The sequence below is a fragment of the Ranitomeya variabilis genome, chromosome 2 (genome assembly GCF_051348905.1).
Source record: "Ranitomeya variabilis isolate aRanVar5 chromosome 2, aRanVar5.hap1, whole genome shotgun sequence".
NCBI classification, from domain to species: Eukaryota; Metazoa; Chordata; class Amphibia; order Anura; family Dendrobatidae; genus Ranitomeya; species Ranitomeya variabilis.
The window spans coordinates 426,036,160-426,057,013 of NC_135233.1; the positions used below are offsets into that span (position 1 = coordinate 426,036,160).

Below are 20,854 nucleotides of genomic sequence, written 5' to 3' on the forward strand. Positions count from 1 at the left end.
TCTTCTGTTTAAAGAAAGAGGCAAAGTCTTCAGCAGAAATGAGAGGGGAGGGAGGGGGTGCAGAACACAAATTATATACAGTAATGGCCAGAAATAGTGATTGCCTCATGTGCACACAGGGCGGCATATTCTGATGAGTTTCCTGAAATGTCAGGAAAGATATAAACTGCTCTTATCACCAAGTACTGAGCAGCACAGGGGGTAGATCATGTGACAGAAGATATTGCTGGGTATTGGGTCATTCTATGGGGTGTAGGACGCAGGCACCGGCTGTCATGTGGAGGCTGCAAACACACATCAGGATAAAGCACAATCACCCGGAAAAGTATAAAATAACAGTCGTTTCTGACTTCCCAACAGATTTAATCAGTATTTAACAAAAAACAACTTAACAAAAAAGCTAATAAAATAAGTCAATAAATTAGGTCGGTATTATGTAACAAAAGATATGTACGGAGGGTCTGTTCACACCATGCAGTATGACCTGTGGGTAAAGAGCAAATACAGCACCCCAGTTACATGCTGGTTTATTAAAGGGGCATTGCTACGGGGTACGTCAAAATGTGCAGTATACAGAGGTTCACACTCAGCAGAACGGGGATCTCCTAACCCCGAAGTCCATAGGGTGAGGTGGCTGCACAGTCTCCTATACAATCTATCTCCTCCTTGATATGGCGGCTGGTAGATGCCCCATTTTAAAAAAAGGGGACCCTAGCTCTCCCGATATGGTGGGACCCTCATAGGTCAGAAACCCGAGGCATATAAATCCTACAGATATAAATGTCTTTGGCTGGAAAACCAATTTGCCAACAAACCTAAACACCAGGGAGGGAGAAACTAAAAAAAAAAAAAAAAAAAAAAAATCATCACAAAATACAAAAACATATATAAAACGAAAAAAAAAACAATCCCCCCACGGTGTACGATCCCCGCCACGGTTTACGATCCCCGCCATTGGCAATGATCCCCGCCATTGGCAATGATCCCCGCCATTGGCAATGATCCCCGCCATTGGGAATGATCCCCGCCATTGGGAATGATCCCCGCCATTGGGAATGATCCCCCACAGCACACAGGACGGGAGGTGCAGTATCTGTTGGGTTCTCTCCTAGTTGTCAGAGGAATCCTCCGTCTCTTCGGTGGAACCGTCGCTCTCCAGCTCTGGACGTCGGCGGGACGGCAGCGTCTTCTTAGGAGAAGCCACACGAATGATATCCCGGGAGGGAGGAAGAAGATTTGCAGTGGTGGCGGGGTGCGAAATGGAGCAGGCAGATAACTGAGCGACACTACAAAAGACAAACCGTGAGACTCCTTTCCAGAATTAGTAATGGGGGCTTTTTTTTTTCTTTTTTTTTTTCAGGAAACAGCGCCACTCTTCTCCTTGGACAGTGTCAGGTACTGCAGGTCGATGAATTGTAATACCCGATACTGCCTAGAGACAAGTGTGGCGCCAGGAAGGGTCTCGTGTACTCACATTTTGTCCAGCTCCTTGTCCAGGACTTCATCAACCAGCAAACCAGCTTTGTCGGGTAAAGCTCCTGAGGAGACAATAAATACAGTAAAGATGGCGGAAATATAATTATGTGTCATGGGCATAAAGAATATCCTGCATGGAGGAGAGCGGCAGCCGGACTGTGGACGTCACTGAAATGTGCGGGATGGATCGGCAGCTGCAGAGATGGCGGCACATAGGACATGACGGAGGGCGACACTTCTATTCGGACCCCTCTGATCAGTGCAGGGCAGACTTATGTGTTAGTCTCCTAGCGAAGGGCGAGACCAGACACAGAATACGCGGCCAAAGTGCAGCTACGTGCAGAGACCAAAGGTGCGCGATATTGTGCAAAACTTCCCCAGAGGGGGCAAAAAATCCGCAAAGATTCAGCTGCACCCTGAAGGTGGGCATAAAAGCTTTCGGCTGAGCCTATTGTCAGCTGGCCAAAAATGTCCCAACTAGACATCTACTAGCCGTTTATCTCCCTTTGAGAACAAAGGATTGAACATGTTCAAAATCAACATGCCCGATCATTCTTTCCCCAGATAACAGCAGCTTGCTGGTGGTTTCCATTTTGAGATGATTTGATGCAATTTTTCTTCAAACTGCAAAGTTTAAAACTTATTGTAAAATAATAAAAAAAAAAAAAAAAGAAAAAAAAAGAGCTAAAAAGTAACATAGATCTAAAGGAAAGGAGCCGGGTCTTGAACAGTACAGTTTTGTCCTGCAGATGAATGGCTAGGCGACGTCTCGCTTGGGTCCTTGGTGGGGGTTTAGTTTTGCTGAACAGGTGCTATAAGGGTAAAAGCAAGAAAGAGGTGATAAAACGTGAGACCGCTCCATGTGAAGTCCCCCAAATAGTTAGAGAGACGGCTCAAGGCTAAAAATACCCTAAAGTAACGTGGCGGTTAACGTTACATCCTCTCAGCTTTGCGCCCGAATCGACCAATGAACCATCTGCGTGGAGTTTATGGGGCGTATTCATTAAATCACCGGCCCCAAGAGAATAACAAAGATGCCCATGTTGGCGCCCGTCTGTGGTGTTCGCAGCTTTTTCCGTTATTTCATCACTACTGTCAGATTAAAGGGAACCTGTCACCCCGTTTTTTTCGGTATGAGATAAAAATACTGTTAAATAGGGCCTGAGCTGTGCATTACAATAGTGTAGTTTGTGGACCCCGATTCCCCACCTATGCTGCCGAAATACGTTACCAAAGTAGTCATTTTCGCCTGTCAATCAGGCTGGTCAGGTCGGATGGGCGTGGCTTCTTCCCCCAGATATTGCGTAGTTTTCCGTTGGTGGCGTAGTGGTGTGCGCATGTCCAAGGTCCCCAATCCTGCACGGGGGGGTGAAAATAGCAGCGATGTCCGTTATTCCATTGGTGGTCGGTGGGCGCGGCCATCTTCCTTTGGCCGCGCGTGCGCAGAAGCGGCGCTCTGCTGTTCGCGGCTTCAGGAAAATGGCCGCCGCGATCTCCATCTGCGCACGCGCGGCATCCCGCGGCCATTTTCCTGAAGCCGCGGCCAGCAGAGCGCCGCTTCTGCGCACGCGCGGCCAAAGGAAGATGGCCGCGCCCACCGACCACCAATGGAATAACGGACATCGCTGCTATTTTCACCCCCCCGTGCAGGATTGGGGACCTTGGACATGCGCACACCACTACGCCACCAACGGAAAACTACGCAATATCTGGGGGAAGAAGCCACGCCCATCCGACCTGACCAGCCTGATTGACAGGCGAAAATGACTACTTTGGTAACGTATTTCGGCAGCATAGGTGGGGAATCGGGGTCCACAAACTACACTATTGTAATGCACAGCTCAGGCCCTATTTAACAGTATTTTTATCTCATACCGAAAAAAACGGGGTGATAGGTTCCCTTTAAGAAAAAGTGGGTGAGACATAGAGGGGCCGCCGCAGACCCCGGAGTCGCCTGTAGACCGCTCGGAGTGATTTCCTGGTGCTGGTAAAGGCAAAGGGATCGACGTATGCAGAGACCTAAACCACAATGGCCGCCCTTTACTCCAGCAAAGTCGTCTTACAGGGCGACACTGCTTGAACGCACCGATCATTAGCGCCAATGTGCAAAGCTCCTGAATGACGGCAGTGATGAGGAGTCTGGATGGAGCGGGGGTCACGTCTATGGGGCTCAGCGGTCTTCCTCAGTCCCATAGACTTTGATATAGCGCCATGGAGCACGAGTCCGTGCACGGAGGAGCGGTGGGACCCCCAGCGATCACATTTATCACCTTATTAATGTCTACAGTGGTAGAACCACTTGAGGTGCGCTATGTGGAGTGGCGGTGTACCCATGGAAGCGCTCCCATAGAAATGAATGGAGAGAGCCAGACGTGCGGAGCCACCGCTCCGATCCTGGCAGCGCACAACAGAGTGCTCTTCTAGAAGTCCCACCAGAGGGACCCCCATCTTCACGGCAAACTCTGATTACCCCATTAACGGGGATGCCTCCCCGTTTTTGGAGCAGAGGCAGAGTGGAAACTTTCCAAATCCTCCTCAAAACTGCAAAACTCCTCCAAAACGTGAAATCTGCGCTGAGTTTCTACTCCAAAAACTCAGCAAAAAGATTCCGTGTGCACATTCCCTTATGGCATATTCTCACGGGGCATCTTGTTTGTTTTTTTTCTCTGCGTATTCTTGTGCAGAAAGAAATGCTGCATGTTACAGTACCAGCAAAGTAAATGAGATTTCTAAAAGGTCATTCACACGCTGCTTTTTTCCCCTTATGCTTTCTGAGCTGCGGAGCATTTTTTGAAGTCAGTATATAAATTATTTTCAGTGTTTTTGCTGCGTTTTTCAACCATTTAAAAAAACAAAAACAAAACGTAAAAACTCATAAAAACAAAGTTACATTGGAAACCAGTTGTCCCCATTCTGCACTAGTTGGTGCTTGTTGTGCACCATCGTCCCGTTCTCCCTCACTGCAGGGTCACTGCTCTGAAACCTCATGAAGTCCTGAGCACCAATCTATCAAGCCCCTGATTCCGGCACGACGCCGCGGTCCCCATTGTACGTGCAGCCACTCACCGATGCTCTGGTTAATTCCGGCATTTTTTGACAGCGCCATCAGGAATCCATAGAAGGTGATCCGGGGAGCAGCGCTCAGGATCTCTGCAACTAATGTCAGCGGAGGACTGGTACTGGAGAGAAGGAAGGAGAGGATTGAGATGCAGCACGTCCTCATGTAATTCTACAGTACAGTCACAATATTAGACCGAGGGATGATGAGAGTAGTGATTCTGATGATCGTGATTCTGATGAGAGTTGTGATTCTGATGAGAGCAGTGATTCTGACGAGACTAGTGATTCTGACGAGACTAGTGATTCTGACGAGACTAGTGATTCTGACGAGACTAGTGATTCTGACGAGACTAGTGATTCTGACGAGACTAGTGGTTCTGACGAGACTAGTGGTTCTGACGAGACTAGTGGTTCTGACGAGACTAGTGATTCTGACGAGACTAGTGATTCTGACGAGACTAGTGATTCTGACGAGACTAGTGATTCTGACGAGACTAGTGATTCTGACGAGACTAGTGATTCTGACGAGACTAGTGATTCTGACGAGACTAGTGATTCTGACGAGACTAGTGATTCGGATGAGACTAGTGATTCTGATGAGACTAGTGATTCTGACGAGAGCAGTGATTCTGACGAGAGTAGTGATTCTGATGAGAGTAGTGATTCTGATGAGAGTAGTGATTCTGATGAGATTAGTGATTCTGACGAGAGTAGTGATTCTGACGAGAGTAGTGATTCTGACGAGAGTAGTGATTCTGACGAGTAGTGATTCTGATGAGAGTAGTGATTCTGATGAGTAGGAATTCTGACGAGAGTAGTGATTTTGACGAGATTAGTGATTCTGATGAGTAGTGATTTTGATGAGATTAGTGATTCTGATGAGAGTAGCGAATCTGATGAGAGTAGTCCACACATCACACTCAAACAAAAAGGTAGCGCCATAGCATGCAAATATGAAAATTAAATTACATTACTGCATTAGAAATATGAAAAATAAAAAAAATGCAATATGAAAAATTGAGAAAGTTTAGTGCATAAATTGGCCAATTCATGTGTACATGGAAGCCACGATAAGGCATTTCTCGTTTCCAGGGCCTAAACAATGCCATTCCTCTCTGAGAATAAAGTCTTCATCTGAATGGGAACCTAATGTGTTTCTCGTTTAGGCCCTGGAAACGAGAAATGCCTTATCGTGGCTTCCATGAACACATGAATTGGCCAATTTATGCGCTAAACTTTCTCAATTTTTCATATTTCATTTTTCAAATTTTTCATATTTCTAATGCAGTAATGCAATTTAATTTTCATATTTGCATGCTATGGCACTACAGTGTGCTGCCTTTTTGTTTGAGAGTATATGAGTTGGTGACTCTAGGTTCAGCACCTGTTCACACTTAGTCTGTGTTTGGATGTGACGGTCAGTTTTTTGAAGTTTGTATCCACACATCACAATCTGGCCCTCGTCAATCGCTCAGATATTTCCCAAAGTCCAGTACAGTATATCCCTTTCCCCGCCGAGCACCATCGTCCTGAGATAATCAGATAACGTTCTGTCCGATCGATGCAGGTTATATCGTCCGCTGTCTTTTCCGTTGTTGGGTGCAGATAATCGGATTTTGCGTGCTGCCATATCCAGCACTCCGGCATGGCGTCACTTCTGCACCGATACACTGAAACGCCTAGCGACATAACGCAGCCCCGATTATAAGAAAGCCACAGACGGTAATATTACATAAGGCTGCACTGCTGCGAAACGCGCTGCCAGACAAATACATGAAGCAAAATGGACTGGAAACCAGACTGAGCTTTTCACACAATTTCACATGAGGAATCCACCCCAACATTAAAGACTTAGATGTCAGCCAGTGGAGCAGAATTTGGAAAAATCGGAGGACTTCAACCGAAATCTGTCACGGAACAACAACTTGACTTTATATGGAATTCTGTTCTGCTACACGCAGTCACTACAAGCGCCAGCAGCCCACAAGGATCGCGCCTCGCTCTGGATGACCCGGCGTGAACACGACAGGAAAGGTCGACTCTCCTGCATGAGTATCATGTAATGTTTCCTTTCTCCATGTGGTGGCGCTGCAGGAAACCTGAACACCTATGATCAGTGGATCGTGTGCCAATCATGCTGATCAACGTTTGTGCATTTTATTTTTTTGCTTGTTTGTATAAATAGAGCTGGGGGAAGTTTTAAGAAGTTGGAAAACTCCCTTTAAGGCCATTTTATGGACATGGCTGAATTCCACGTCACCAACCCTCACACGTTTCATTAGATGGACTGGGTAATGTTTCACTGCACAAACAGGAGAATGTGAAGACGTTCCTCATTGTGCTTGTATGTACTGCTGAATAATAATAATAATAATAATCTTTATTTTTATATAGCACTAACATATTCCGCAGCGCTTTACAGCTGAAAGAAGAGACCAGGTCCTGAGGAAAAAAAACTGTAAAAAAAATGTAGAAAAAGAATATGGAGATCAGAGAAATTCATAGGCCTACCTAAATAAACTGTGTTTTCAAGGCATGCTTAAAGCTTGGTAGTCTGGGCTCGGTAAGTGCATCCCAGAAAACTGGTGCAGCACAAGAAAAAAATCTTGAAGGGTGGTAGACAGAGATGAGGAGGAGATGTAGGGCTGTGCAGCACTGTGGAGAGGACAGGTAGGTGGTAGACAGAGATGAGGAGGAGATGTAGGGTGGTGCAGCACTGTGGACAGGACGGGTAGGTGGTAGACAGGTGAGGAGATGTAGGGCGGTGCAGCACTGTGGAGAGGACAGGTAGGTGGTAGACAGATGAGATGTAGGGTGGTGTAGTACTGTGGACAGGATGGGTAGGTGGTAGACAGGTGAGATGTAGGGTGGTGCAGTACTGTGAAGAGGACTAGTAGGTGGTAGACAGGTGAGAAAGATGTAGGGCGGTGCAGCACTGTGGACAGGACGGGTAGGTGGTAGACAGGTGAGAAGGAGATGTAGGGCGGTGCAGCACTGTGGACAGGACGGGTAGGTGGTAGACAGGTGAGAAGGAGATGTAGGGCGGTGCAGCACTGTGGACAGGATGGGTAGGTGGTAGACAGAGAGGAGATGTAGGGTGGTGCAGCACTGTGGACAGGACAGGTAGGTGGTAGACAAAGATGAGAAGGAGATGTAGGGTGGTGCAGCACAGTGGAGAGGATGGGTAGGTGGTAGACAGAAATGATGAGGAGATGTTTGTTGGTGCAGCACTTTGCAGAGGACAGATAGGGTGGTAGACAGAGATGATGAGGAGATGTAGGGGCAGTACATCACTGTGGAAGACGGAGATGAGGGGAAGATGGTTGGGTAGAAAGATGAGCCCGGCACAGTCAATATGAATTGTAGGAGAAAATATTCTTTCATGACCAGTAATTAGGGCAAGTAAATCATAACTAGTGATGAGCGAATATACTCGTTGCTCGGGTTTTCCAGAGCACGCTCGGGTGGTCTCCGAGTATTTGTTAGTGTTCGGAGATTTAGTTTTCCTTGCCGCAGCTGAATGATTTATAGCTACTAGCCAGCTTGATTACATGTGGGGATTCCCAAGCAACCAGGCAACCCCCACATGTACTCAGCCTGGCTAGTAGCTGTAAATTATTCAGCTGAGGCAAGGAAAACTTAATCTCCGAACATTAAAAAATACTCGGAGACCACCCGAGCGTGCTCTGGAAAACCCGAGCAACGAGTATACTAGCTCATCACTAATCATAACGTGAAATATAAATTCTACACATTTGTAAAATGTGAAAATTTCCGTAACATTTTGTAACTACCGACAAATCTTAGAGAGAAACATAATTCTCGCATAAACAGAAGTTGGAGATATAGAGAGCTGCAGGTTTCCAGCCGGCACTTGTATCAGTATGGTGAACAAGTACGGGCAGGACAGGACACATACGGACCGGCAAGTACGGGCAGGACAGGACACATACGGACCGGCAAGTACGGGCAGGACAGGACACATATGGACCGGCAAGTACGGGCAGGACAGGACACATATGGACCGGCAAGTCCGGGCAGGACAGGACACATATGGACCCGCTGGCCACGGAAGAGGCCACGGCACAAACACGACAAGTAACAGAAAAGTAAAAGCAGCTGAAGCAGAGTGGAGAGCGGTGTAACCACCGATCACACGAGACGGAGAATATAGAATGTCAGGAACAGAAGCAGAAATGATCTCTGATAACACAAGTAACAATCCCACCGTGTTACCACGGCAACAAGACGTCAACACAAATCCGCATTCTCGGTGTAGCCAAGCAAAACGATTCATGTGAGAAGAAACGAAGCAAGTGAAAAACCTGACACGTACAAAGACAACGCGATGTCCACCGTGTCACAGGGGGCGGCCGCAAGTATGAATCACGGGTCATGTATAAGGCCTGTTTCACACATCAGTTTTTTGCTATCAGTCACAATCTGTTGGCTCGACGGATCCGTCGCAGAATGTGAAAAGCTGATGCGACGGATTCGTTTTTTCGACAGATCCGACTAGTGGATCTGGCTAACTGGATCCCAAAAAGGCAGAGAATGCGGAGTTAAAAAAAAAAAAAATGGAATCCGATGCCCATAGGCTTCCATTCTAGCAAACGATAGACGGTGACGGATCCGTCGCTGTCCCTTTTTGTGATGGACACAAAAAACAATATTTTGTTAATTGTCTCCAGCCACCGGACAAACAATTTTCGACGGATCCGGCGAACGACGGATGAAACGTGAGGCCATCCGCCGCTAATACAAGTCTATGAGAAAAAAACGGATCCGGAGGCATCAGTCGATAGATTGTGACTGATGGCAAAAAACTGATGTGTGAAAGGAACCTAAAAGGAAACAAGTATGAAGTGCCGGGCATCGTGCGGGGCCGCAGCGTTACAAAGAGCGGTATCATAAAGACCCGGGGTCACAGCACCGCGTCCTCCAGCAGATTGTGCCCCCCACACTTATCCACCCAGATGCAAGACCATCTGTACAGAAACACAACAACAACGGCCAGAGGGGCCACCATCACCAGGACCCCAAGGACGACATCAAGCAGAGATCTCGTCAACTGATTCATCTAAAACCGAAAATAGACTGTATGGAGAAAGTATGTGCCCCCTCCATGCACATTCCTCCTCCGGGGGCTTCTCTGTACTATCTACATCCATAGACATTAATATGGAGAAAGTATGTGCCCCCCACATCCACCCCCGGGGGCTTCTCTGTCCTCATCTACAGCCATAGACATTAATACGGAGAAAGTATGTGCCCCCCACATCCACCTCCGGGGGCTTCTCTGTCCTCATCTACATCCATAGACATTAATATGGAGAAAGTATGTGCCTCTCACATCCTCCTCCGGGGGCTTCTCTGTCCTCATCTACATCCATAGACATTAATATGGAGAAAGTATGTGCCCCCCACATCCTCCTCCGGGGGCTTCTCTGTCCTCATCTACATCCATAGACATTAATACGGAGAAAGTATGTGGCCCCCTCACATCCACCCCCGGGGGCTTCTCTGTCCTCATCTACAGCCATAGACATTAATACGGAGAAAGTATGTGCCCCCCACATCCTCCTCCGGGGGCTTCTCTGTCCTCATCTACATCCATAGACATTAATATGGAGAAAGTATGTGCCTCTCACATCCTCCTCCGGGGGCTTCTCTGTCCTCATCTATATCCATTAATATGGAGCCGCTCCTCTGCAGATATAACGGCTCCGCTCTTCAGGGAAGGATTTCTACAAGATTTGGAGGCGTCTGAGGGAATTTTGGACCCTTCTTTCAGAAGAGCACTAGTGGGGAAGGGGGGGGGGTCAGACCCTGATGTTGGGAGAGGCCGGGCTCACAATCTCGGCCCCCCACTCTGTAACATTACGGGGTCTCCACTTCGTGGCTGAGTGTCTGCAGCTCCTTCCACTTCTCAATAATATCACTCAGAGGTGATGGAGAAGATTCAGGAGAAGAAATGTCATGGACGGACTTGTTCCCCCGGTGGTTCCTATTACAGGCCTGCGCTGGTATCAGTGAGCTCCGCACCTCCGGCCGCTCTGTCACATGGTAGTAATGGTAGACGGTATGTGGGGGGCCGGTGGTTATATACTGAGTGTGGCCCAGGCCTTTTTTCCATACAGTGTAGTTATACTTGCTCCTGGGAATAATGATAATGTGATCATTACTGGGGAGGTGACTGGTGAATCTCTGTACCGCGCTGCAGCATGTGTTGGTGCTATATCAGTAATGAGTGAGTGTATTGTCAGACTCTTCTTTATCACATCTATAAGAGCGGCGTCTCATTGCTTGGTTCTGTCTCTATCACATATAATGGACCCTTCGAGCCCTGACCCCCCGGCTCCTCCTCGCCGCCCTTCAGGCCTCCTCATCCTCTCTCATGTATGTGATAAGTGACTAGAAGTGGTCGGAGATTTCCACAAAGTGCTCAGACCTCTTGTGAATGAAGCAGGCCCTTTCTTCTTGGTCTCACCCCACCCTCCAGGTGCAGGGCTTACAATGAGCAGGGCGGCCACAGCTATGTGACCCAGGTATTTACCGAGCTGGGCTGGGCACACCCATAGGAAGAATGTGCCGGGCTCTCAGCACAGAAGGTGGAGCGCGGCCCCCAGACCAACACATGGAACCACAACAATTCCTGCAGAAAATCGAATGCAAATCCTGCATTCATTCAGGTGGATGTTGGGGCTGTTTTGCAAAGTGGATTTTCCTGCGCCGGACTCCCATAAAAATTACCGTAATTGGGTGTTGGTTTTGCATTTGGACCTCAACTTCATTCCCATATTTTGAGACCCCCCATGTGGGTCAGACACCCCCTGTGATCAGCTGCTTGCAGCCCCCAGCGCGGACGATGTGCATAATGTACAGGGCTGGGACAGCACAGCGCCGTACTCCGTGTATTGGTCGTTCTCAGTACTGCGACTCCCATCACATTAATTTCTATAGGAGCTGAGCTGCAGTAACGAGAGCGACCACTACACGGTGTATGAGGGGGTCCTGTCCCACCTCTGTGCAATGCATATTTCTGACCACCGTGTGGGTCCCAAGTGTCTAACTCCAACCAATCTGATACTAAGGATAGGTCATCAACTTCCAAGACTTGGACAACCCTTTTAAAAGGGAATCCATCTACTTCTAAATTGCCCTGTGATCTTTTACAGCTTTATTCACTTATTTCAGTAATGTCTTCATTGTTTTATAGAACTGCACATGAATCAATAAAATGAACTTATACAGCACTCGCTGTATGGGACTGATGCTGTATGGGTGTCATGTCGGACGCTGTTCAGACCAGGTCGTCCGACAGACAGCGGTAATTCCGCTTTCGACCACTATTTGCTCATTGGCGTCTGCTAGATTTTATCTAGCTGTTCCGGGGTTAATTTACCTTATCCTCGGATTGGAAGCTGGGCCATGCCCACTGCCTTTAAATAGTTCTCCTGATCTTTGGGGGCGTCGCCGATTATAGCTTCTGTCTTGTGCGTTGTTATCTCGGTCTGGTGAGGAGAGCTGGTGGTTGGAGATTCGTTGCTGGTGGTGTATTTTCCTTTGTCTTATTTACTCCTTCCTATATTTGTATTTATTTTGCCCTGCACATTTATAGTGTATTCCTGAGTGACTGCGGCGTGGTGTATATTTTTCCCTTTATCCTTGTCTGTGCTAACTGTGGGTATTGGGGAATAACATCTTCACTGGGTGGTGGGCGGAGGTTTCAGCCTAGGGCTGAGCTCAGGAGACAGGGTGAGGTTCGAGGCCTGGACATGCACACCTTCAGTGTAAACTCCAGGTAGAGGGTCAGTCAGGATTTCCCTAGTCTGAGGGACACTGCAGGGGCCCGGGTTATTAGCTCTCACTCACCTAGTCTCTCCCTGACAATGGGGCCATCAATCACAACCCAGGGGGCGTCACTGCAGCTACTGAACCCAAACAAGTGATGGACCAGTCCCGGATCAGTACCAAACAACAAGGTTCATTTTACGGAAATATGTGCAGTTTTATGAAACAGTAAAGACATTACTGGACTGTGTGAAAAAAGCTGTAAAAAGTCACAAGGCCGTTTAACAGCGTCGGTGAGCTGTCAGGATCACTTTAAGACAGGGCAACTTTGATTTTGTGTTGTCCATGGAACATTCTAGGATCGGCACTTTGCAATGACGAGTCTGGCATCTCGGCACTGCTAATGTCAGGTTGGGAGGCTGAGCCGCAGTACACATCACACCCTGCGGACAGGCGTCACTCCAAGTGGACAGACGTCACACCCCTGGACAGGCGTCACCCCCCCCTGGACAGACGTCACCCCCCCCTGGACAGACGTCACTCCCACCGGACAGATGTCACCCCCCCCCCTGGACAGACGTCACACCCCCCTGGACAGACGTCACACCCCCCTGGACAGACGTCACACCCCCCTGGATAGACGTCACTCCCCCTGGACAGGCGTCACTCCCCCGGACAGGCATAGCGCTTCTATAAATTATTGTCTGGGCTTTCTACATGGCTGCAGTTACCTGTGCCACTCCCGCTCACAGAGGTTCTCCAGACACTGATAGAAGTGTGGGGCGTCCACGCCATCAGGGGATGCACTGTCACTGTATGGCTGCCGCTGGCAGGGTGTTGCGGAGCGGGACGTCGGCACAATAACCGTGTTTATGCTCTTTCCGGTGAGCAGGTCCTGATAGATGGCGGCAGCGTTCTCCAGAAACTCTACATATGTAAAGCAGAACAGACAGTAATGTGTACGTCACACACAACGCCAAACTGTGCAACATGTGTCACATCGCCGGACATAAACCCGTGAGCCCATCCCCGAAAACCAGGAGACAAGACTTCCTGTAAAGGGTCGGAGGCATGAGGAAGACATCGCTATACAGACGGTACATAATCAGCTTGTGACGGCCCCGAGGGACTTGTGTGATCCTCACCAGAGAAATAAAACTGGATCTGGAAGGCATAGAGGAAATCGGAGAATGACATGAGGCAGTCCATAGCATCATCCATCAGTACAATCCTGGAGAGAGCAATGAGAAAACAGACACTGATGAGGGGGTACAGTCACTGCAGGCTGAGGAAGATCACAGCTGTGATGCTCTGCATGTCCTGACTTCTTTCTATCACAGCTGCGATGCTCTGCACATCCTGACACCTTTCTATCACACCTGTGATGCTCTGCGTGTCCTAACCCCTTTCTATCATAGCTGCGATGCTCTGCGTGTCCTAATCCCTTTCTATCATGGCTGCGATGCTCTGCGTGTTCTGAGACCTTTCTATCACAGCTGCAATGCTCTACGTGTCCTGACCCCTTTCTACCACAGCTGTGATGCTCTGCGTGTCCTGACACCGTTCTACCATAGCTGTGATGCTTTGCGTGTCCTGACACCTTACTATCACAACTGCGATGCTCTGCATGTCCTGAAACCTTTCTATCATGGCTGTGATGCTCTGCGTGTCCTGACACCGTTCTACCATAGCTGTGATGCTTTGCGTGTCCTGACACCTTACTATCAAAGCTGCGATGCTCTGCGTGTCGGGACACCAAGGCAAAGCTGCATCTGCTAGAAGCACTGGAAACTGCAGGCTGGGTCAGCGGCCTGAACTGTCAATCATCCACAGAGGACCTATCCTGGCAAGGATGAACTCAGGAGGTAGGGGAGCGGTGCACTCCTGAAGATAAGCCTTGAGAAAAGCCCTTTAATTTGTATGGGTGGAGAGGAATACTGTGCACTATGGCTGATAATCGTGGATCTTGTGGAACTGAATGCCATGGGCTGCAGAGCAGGGAGAGCGGTCCGATCACTTATTACTGCTGGAGTTCCCCTTTAATGGAGGGTGTCCATTTGGAAATCGATGGGACACAAATAACACTGTATAAAGCTTTTGGTGATGATACGGTCCACTGTAAGAATTTGGAGCCATGGGACGATCGGGGCACCGCTTTATGTTCCCATCACGCTCACAACTGCCAAATCCTCACAGTCCCTGCACATCGCGTCTCCTGGCGTCTCTTTCATGTGTTTTTCCAAAGCTTTTTGTAGATCTGTTAGATTTTTTTACACTTCCTACAAAACTTCAGTTATCCCCCTCGGGCCCCCAAATATAGAACTGTAGAGAAGTCACCGACTGTGAGAAGTGACTCCGCGGGCGCTGGGGAACGGCATGAAGCCTCTGCTGCTTTGTGTGGGTGTCCCTGGGGTGTGTGATCGCCAGCTGGGCGCTGAACTGATGGCCTATAATACTCCCTCTGTATACCGCCTGTCCCCTCGTGCTCCCTTGTGACCACTGTGCTAAGAAAATGCACGTGTATAAAGATGCTGGATGTGGTCAATGGGCCAGAACGGACGAGCCCCCTGTGGAAGCGGCTTCTGGCATCTCCGGTGGTCCTTCAGCACCAGCAGGGGGACAGCATCTATTAATTTGCTATAGGTGCCCGCTATGTACACCCCTGCGCCATGTGCCCCATAATCGCCACAACCTGTCTGCTATTTCTGCAACTTCTATGCTTGGCAGACTGTGAGATGACAAAACTTTTTCAGATGGAATAATATCCCAGTCTTAAACTATCTTCACGACTGGAAAAATTTTCCATTTTGGGGGGGCATTTCAAAATTAAGAGGATATTTTTGGAAGTTTCTGATTTCTCCTGTAACCGTGGATAGCTTTTAACCCCAGTTACAGGAGACACAGTCTCCGGATTGCACTGCTGAGCTGATCTCGGTCTGCTAAGAACCAGCAGCTGCAGCTCCCTCTCCCCACCCGGTAATAACTAGGATGGGGGAAGCAGCGCTGCTACTGATCAGGAAGGCAGGGATGGTAATTAACCGCCTCTGTCTTCTCTATGCGGAGTCCAGATGTCTCTCTGCCTCAGCAGGATCCGTCGTGACAGCGCACACTCACCTGGCTGCTTTCTGTGTCATATCCATAGGGAAGTTTGGGCAAAGCATCTGGAGGAGGCACTGATATTCCTTCATTGCCAGGAGATCTAAGGGGCAGAAATAAAAATGCATTATAAATGCTTGCCTATGGCGGTACGACCTACCATTCTACAGGATCAGTCTTTGTTCTGGTCGTGTGCATGACGGATGACACTCAGACCGATGAACGGCAACGGCACAATTCAGACAAAATTTGCAGAATGCATCATCAAGTGTGATCTGCAGAGGACTCTCGCTCATTGAACTCATGAATCTATCACCAGGCTTTTGTAATGTGAGAGCAGCATGATGTAGGGGCAGGGAGCCTGATTCCAGGGATGTGTCACTTACAGGGCTGCTTGCTGTAGTTTTGATAGAATCTCGGTTTTCTGTGCTGTAGATTTAGCAGTGCTCAAAGGCTGAGCCGGGTATAACCCCGCCCACACCACTGATTGGCAGCTCCCTCTGTGCAGTGTCAGCAAGCTGCCAATCAGTGGCAGGGGCTGGGTTACACAGATTAGCTGGAATGGTCTGCACGTGAGACCTAGTCCGGCAGTGATAATCTCCTGCTGATAAACCACTGATTGTATTGAAATTACAGCACACAGCCCAATAAGTGACACATCCCTGGAATCAGGATCTCTTGCACTATATCATGCTGCTCTCAGATTAAATAGCAAACACATTGTCTTTAACACACGGACCTTATTGATACAATCTGCAAGGTATCAGTTTTTCACAAATTCATTGCAAAAATGACAAAGGAAACAGAATTGGGCCTTTTTATAAACAGACATGGGGACGTGATTGTAGTACATACAGTGGCATGTAAAAGCTTGGGCAACCCTGGTCAAAATTACTGTTATTGTGAACGGTTAAGCAAGTTGAAGATTGAATGATCTCTAAGAGACCTAAAGCTACAGATGACACATTTCCTATGTATTTTAGGCAAAAAAATATATATTGTTTTCATCTGTTAAATTTTAGTAATTTCAAAAAGGAAATGGGATGTTATAAAAGTTTGTGCACACTCCATGGTTAATACCTAGTAGTGCCCCCTTTTGCAAGTATCAACACTTGTAAACACTTTTTGAAAGAGACTTTCAAGCCTTGTTTGAGTGATTTTCATCCAGTCTTACTTGTACAATTCTTCCAGTTCAGTGAGATTCCTGGGTCGTCTTGCTTCCTCTGATATTTTGAGGTCTAGCCACAGATTTTCAATGATGTTCAGATCAGGGGACTGTGAGGGCCATTGTAAAACCTTCATCTTGCGCCTTTTGAAGTTGTCTATTGTGTATTGTGTTGTGTGTATAGGACCTTTCTCCATTTGTAGAAATCCTCCTCTTCCTCTTTTCACCTTCAGCTTTTTTACAGATGGTGTTATGTTTGCATAAAGAATTTGTTGAAATTTCATTGAATTCATTCTTCCCTCTACCAGTGAAATGTTCCAATGCCACTGGCTGCAACACAACCCCAAAGCATGATTGATCCACCCCCATGCTCAATTGTTGGCGAGAGGTTCTTTTCCTGAAATTCTTTCCCCTTTTTTCTCCACACATACCTTTCATCATTGTGGACACAGAGTTCTATTTTAACCTCATCTGTCTACAGGACTTGTTTCCAAAATGCATAAGGTTTGTTTAGATGGTCTCTTGCATACTTCTGAAGTTGAATTTTATGGTGAGGACGCAGGAGAGGTTTTCTTCTAATGACTCTTCCATGAAGGCCGTATTTGTGCAGGTTTCTCTGAAGAGCAGAACAATGTACCACAACTCCAGAGTCTGCTAGATCTTTCTGAAGGTCTTTTGAAGTCAAGTGAGGGTTCTGATTTGCCTCTCTAGCAATCCTACATGCATCTCTCACTGAAATTTTGCTTGGTCTTCCAGACTTTATATTGACCTCCACTGTTACTGGTAACTGACAATTCTTAATAACATTTTGAACTGAGGAAAGGTCAACTTGAAAAACACTTTGCTCTCTTCTTACAGCCCTTTTCCTACTTTGTGGGCCTTTCACAAGCTAATTAAGGTCTGAAGCCTTGGTCAAATTTATATGTGCACACAAATCTCCAAGGGTGCTCAAACTTTTGCATCGGCCCATTTGCCTTTTTTATAATTTTTAAAATGGCGATTTTTTTTGCCTAAAATAAAAAGGTAAATGTGTCATCTTTAGCTTTAGGCCTTTTAGAGATCATTTTATCTTCAACTTGCTTAACTGTTCACAAAAAACGTAATTTTGACCAGGGGTACTCAAATTTTTACATACTACTGTGCAAAGCAAGATACAGGTGAAGGTCGCACATCCAAACTCAGCCTAAGGGAAGAAACTTTCTAAGTTTGGCCACCAGGCCGCTCATCAGGAAAGGGGCGCAGATACGGCGTGTCCTGCGATGGCTGCACGTTCCCTTGACATGCTGCCTGGCCTTTGTTTTCAGACTTCTTTGTCAGTTTTTACTGCAGTTGCAGCATTGAATTCTCATCAGAGGTGGTCAGTCCTTACGACAGGGGCAGCCCCTGTAATGGCCCAACACAGGGAATATACAGAAGCAATATTATAAGCTTCATAACCCAGAATATCCCACGCAGGATGATGCAGGAAAGAAACATTGCTGCAAATATTCACAGTATCTACAACTTTGCTCTAATCGGGGTAGACCTTTTTGGAAGTTGAGTTACTTCCCCTTTAAGTGAGTCTTCCTCTGCAGTCCTGTGTGACTAATGATTGTGTAGGGACCCGGGTGGTCAGGACGTCTCCTATGAAGGTAAAGAGGGGCTGACACGACCTCGCTGGTGTTTATTCAGTGTATAAATATCGGCAGCACAGTATAATTTGCAAAGTGGTTTCCCTCCCTAAAAATCTTCTCCTTCTGCCACAAAGCTCTTGGGAGCGGCTCGTGGAAGTCTTGGCATCGGATAAAGTAATTACAACCAACACGGGGCAGAGAACAACCACCGGGGCAGCACTGCCCTCCATAATGGAAACACAATGCATGCACTATAGTGTCCCGGCTCCGGGAAGTGCTCAGGAGCCGCCAGCAGAAGCAGACCAAAACCAAAGAAGGGGAAGAGGAAAACCAAGGAGCAACTAGAAACTGCGGGTAATCTGTGGATGGCGAGGAGGACGAGCCAAGCCGAGGACTGGTGTATTGTATGTGAACGACCTGTGCAGCAGGGGTTAATTCTTACAAAATTACCCCCCTCCAAAAGAAACATTGGCACTAAACATTTTTGTATATCTAGCAAAAGATATCCGAGTCTCTGTACATACCTCCATACGTACCTCCTGTATTATCCTCCAGAGCTGCACTCACTATTCTGCTGGTGCAGTCACTGTGTAAATATATTACATTACTGATCCTGAGTTACCTCCTGTATTATACCCCAGAGCTGCACTCCCTATTCTGCTGGTGCAGTCACTGTGTACATACATTACTGATCCTGAGTTACATCCTGTATTATACTGCAGAGCTGCACTCGCTATTCTGCTGGTGCAATCATTGTGTACATACATTACATTACTGATCCTGAGTTACATCCTGTATTATCCTCCAGAGCTGCACTCACTATTCTGCTGGTGCAGTCACTGTGTACATACATTACATTACTGATCCTGAGTTACATCCTGTATTATACTGCAGAGCTGCACTCGCTATTCTGCTGGTGCAGTCACTGTGTACATACATTACTGATCCCGAGTTACATCCTGTATTATACCCCAGAGCTGCACTCGCTATTCTGCTGGTGCAGTCACTGTGTACATACATTACATTACTGATCCTGAGTTACATCCTGTATTATACTCCAGAGCTGCACTCGCTATTCTGGTGGTGCAGTCACTTTGTACATACATTACATTACTGACCCTGAGTTACATCCTGCATTATACCCCAGAGCTGCACTCACTATTCTGCTGGTGCAGTCACTGTGTACATACATTACATTACTGATCCTGAGTTACCTACAGTATTATCCTCCAGAGCTGCACTCACTATTCTGCTGGTAGAATCACTGCGTACATACATTAGATTACTGATCCTGAGTTACCTCTTATATTATCCTCCAGAGCTGCACTCACTATTCTGCTGGTGCAGTCACTGTGTACATACATTACATTACTGATCCTGAGTTACATCCTGTATTATACTCCGGAGCTGCACTCACTATTCTGCTGGTGCAGTCACTGTGTACATACATTACATTACTGATCCTGAGTTACATCCTGTATTACACTCCGGAGCTGAACTCACTATTCTGCTGGCGCAGTTACATCAGACTTCCCGCTGGCCGCTTCGCTGAGCTCCTATAATGCAGTTGATCATTAGATTTCCTGATGTAATGATGACATTTTGAAAATACAAATCACCAGAAGAAGCAGCAGCAATGAATGCTGGGAGTCCTCAGCTCTGAAGCCTGCAGAAATGTTAATGCAGCTCTAGACTATAAGTAATCTAAAGAGTAAAGGAGGCAAAATTTGAGAACATGTAAAAATATAACGCAAGTAGCCCGACAATTTTGCGTTCACTATAACAGAGCGGTGTGAACAGGACGATTACCAACATCACAATTTGGTGAATTCCTAGAAATGTACATAATTTAGGCCCATAGTGCAATGTATAGGGAATAGTGATCCTGCATCACACCAGCAGGGGGCGCGTCAGCAGCAAATACCGCAGCATCCTGCAACCTGCGGAGTAAATGCGGAGTAAAGTGCTGCAGAATGAAGGCGCGGAGCAGCAGTCAAAACAATCCCTGGAAACAGCTCTGGAGTAACGGGCAAATGTACCCGGCAAAGCAGCCACTGGCTGTAAAGCAGGGAGATCAATTTTACTGGGGGCTTCTGCACCATGCTGGAGATCCGCCAAACCTTTTGGGGGGGTAAGGAAGGTCTCCCCTTGTTATGGGAGACTGGGTGAATATAACAGCAAATGTCACCGAGGTCCAGTCAGATATTGGGGTCGTGCTCAGCAGGGAGAGCAGATTTCCGGGGGGCTTGAATGAATGGAGTCTTGAAGGTCTTGCATTGGTTTGGACACTAGGCGAGGAGGATTATTTTGCTGGCTCTCCAGATCTCAGAAAGCCACCCAACAAGTCTGACACGTGAGACATAATAATAATAATAATAATTAATAATAATCACATTTCTCCCAGCCTCATAGTCGGCCCTGGCGGGTTGCAAAACATCTATCTAATGTATAGCGGGAGAACGAAGTCTCACGAGAAAAAAAGAAGGGTCAAGCATGTAGGATCCCTTGTTCCCACAGAAGCTAAGCAGCTGCCAGGGGCCTTTGGCAGCAGCTTATTCCTCTCTCCCTTTTGTAAGCACGTGTACGATCGGGAGACAGGTGGACGGGCACTCCGAGGGCATCATAGGGACTGGCTTTCCTTCTGACTTGC

The 20,854-nt window shown here is 47.4% G+C and overlaps 1 protein-coding gene across 3 annotated transcripts in view; it reads right to left on the reverse strand.

The window, feature by feature from the left end:
- Positions 1-345: 345 nt before the first annotated feature.
- The window catches only part of CSTPP1 (centriolar satellite-associated tubulin polyglutamylase complex regulator 1), a 111,759-nt gene continuing 91,250 nt past the window's right edge, over positions 346-20,854 (reverse strand). Inside the window, exons 4-9 of one of the 3 annotated variants that reach the window (XM_077286836.1) lie at positions 15,445-15,529; positions 13,476-13,561; positions 13,062-13,257; positions 4,543-4,655; positions 1,475-1,538; positions 346-1,286 (exon numbers count right to left, since the gene is read on the reverse strand). In XM_077286836.1, coding sequence (XP_077142951.1) covers positions 1,109-1,286; positions 1,475-1,538; positions 4,543-4,655; positions 13,062-13,257; positions 13,476-13,561; positions 15,445-15,529 — 722 coding nt within the window. In that variant the 3' untranslated portion in view covers positions 346-1,108. Of the gene's footprint in view, positions 1,287-1,470; positions 1,539-4,542; positions 4,656-13,061; positions 13,258-13,475; positions 13,562-15,444; positions 15,530-20,854 lie in introns of those variants that run through there. The other 2 variants (XM_077286840.1, XM_077286839.1) reach the window with 2 other exon arrangements.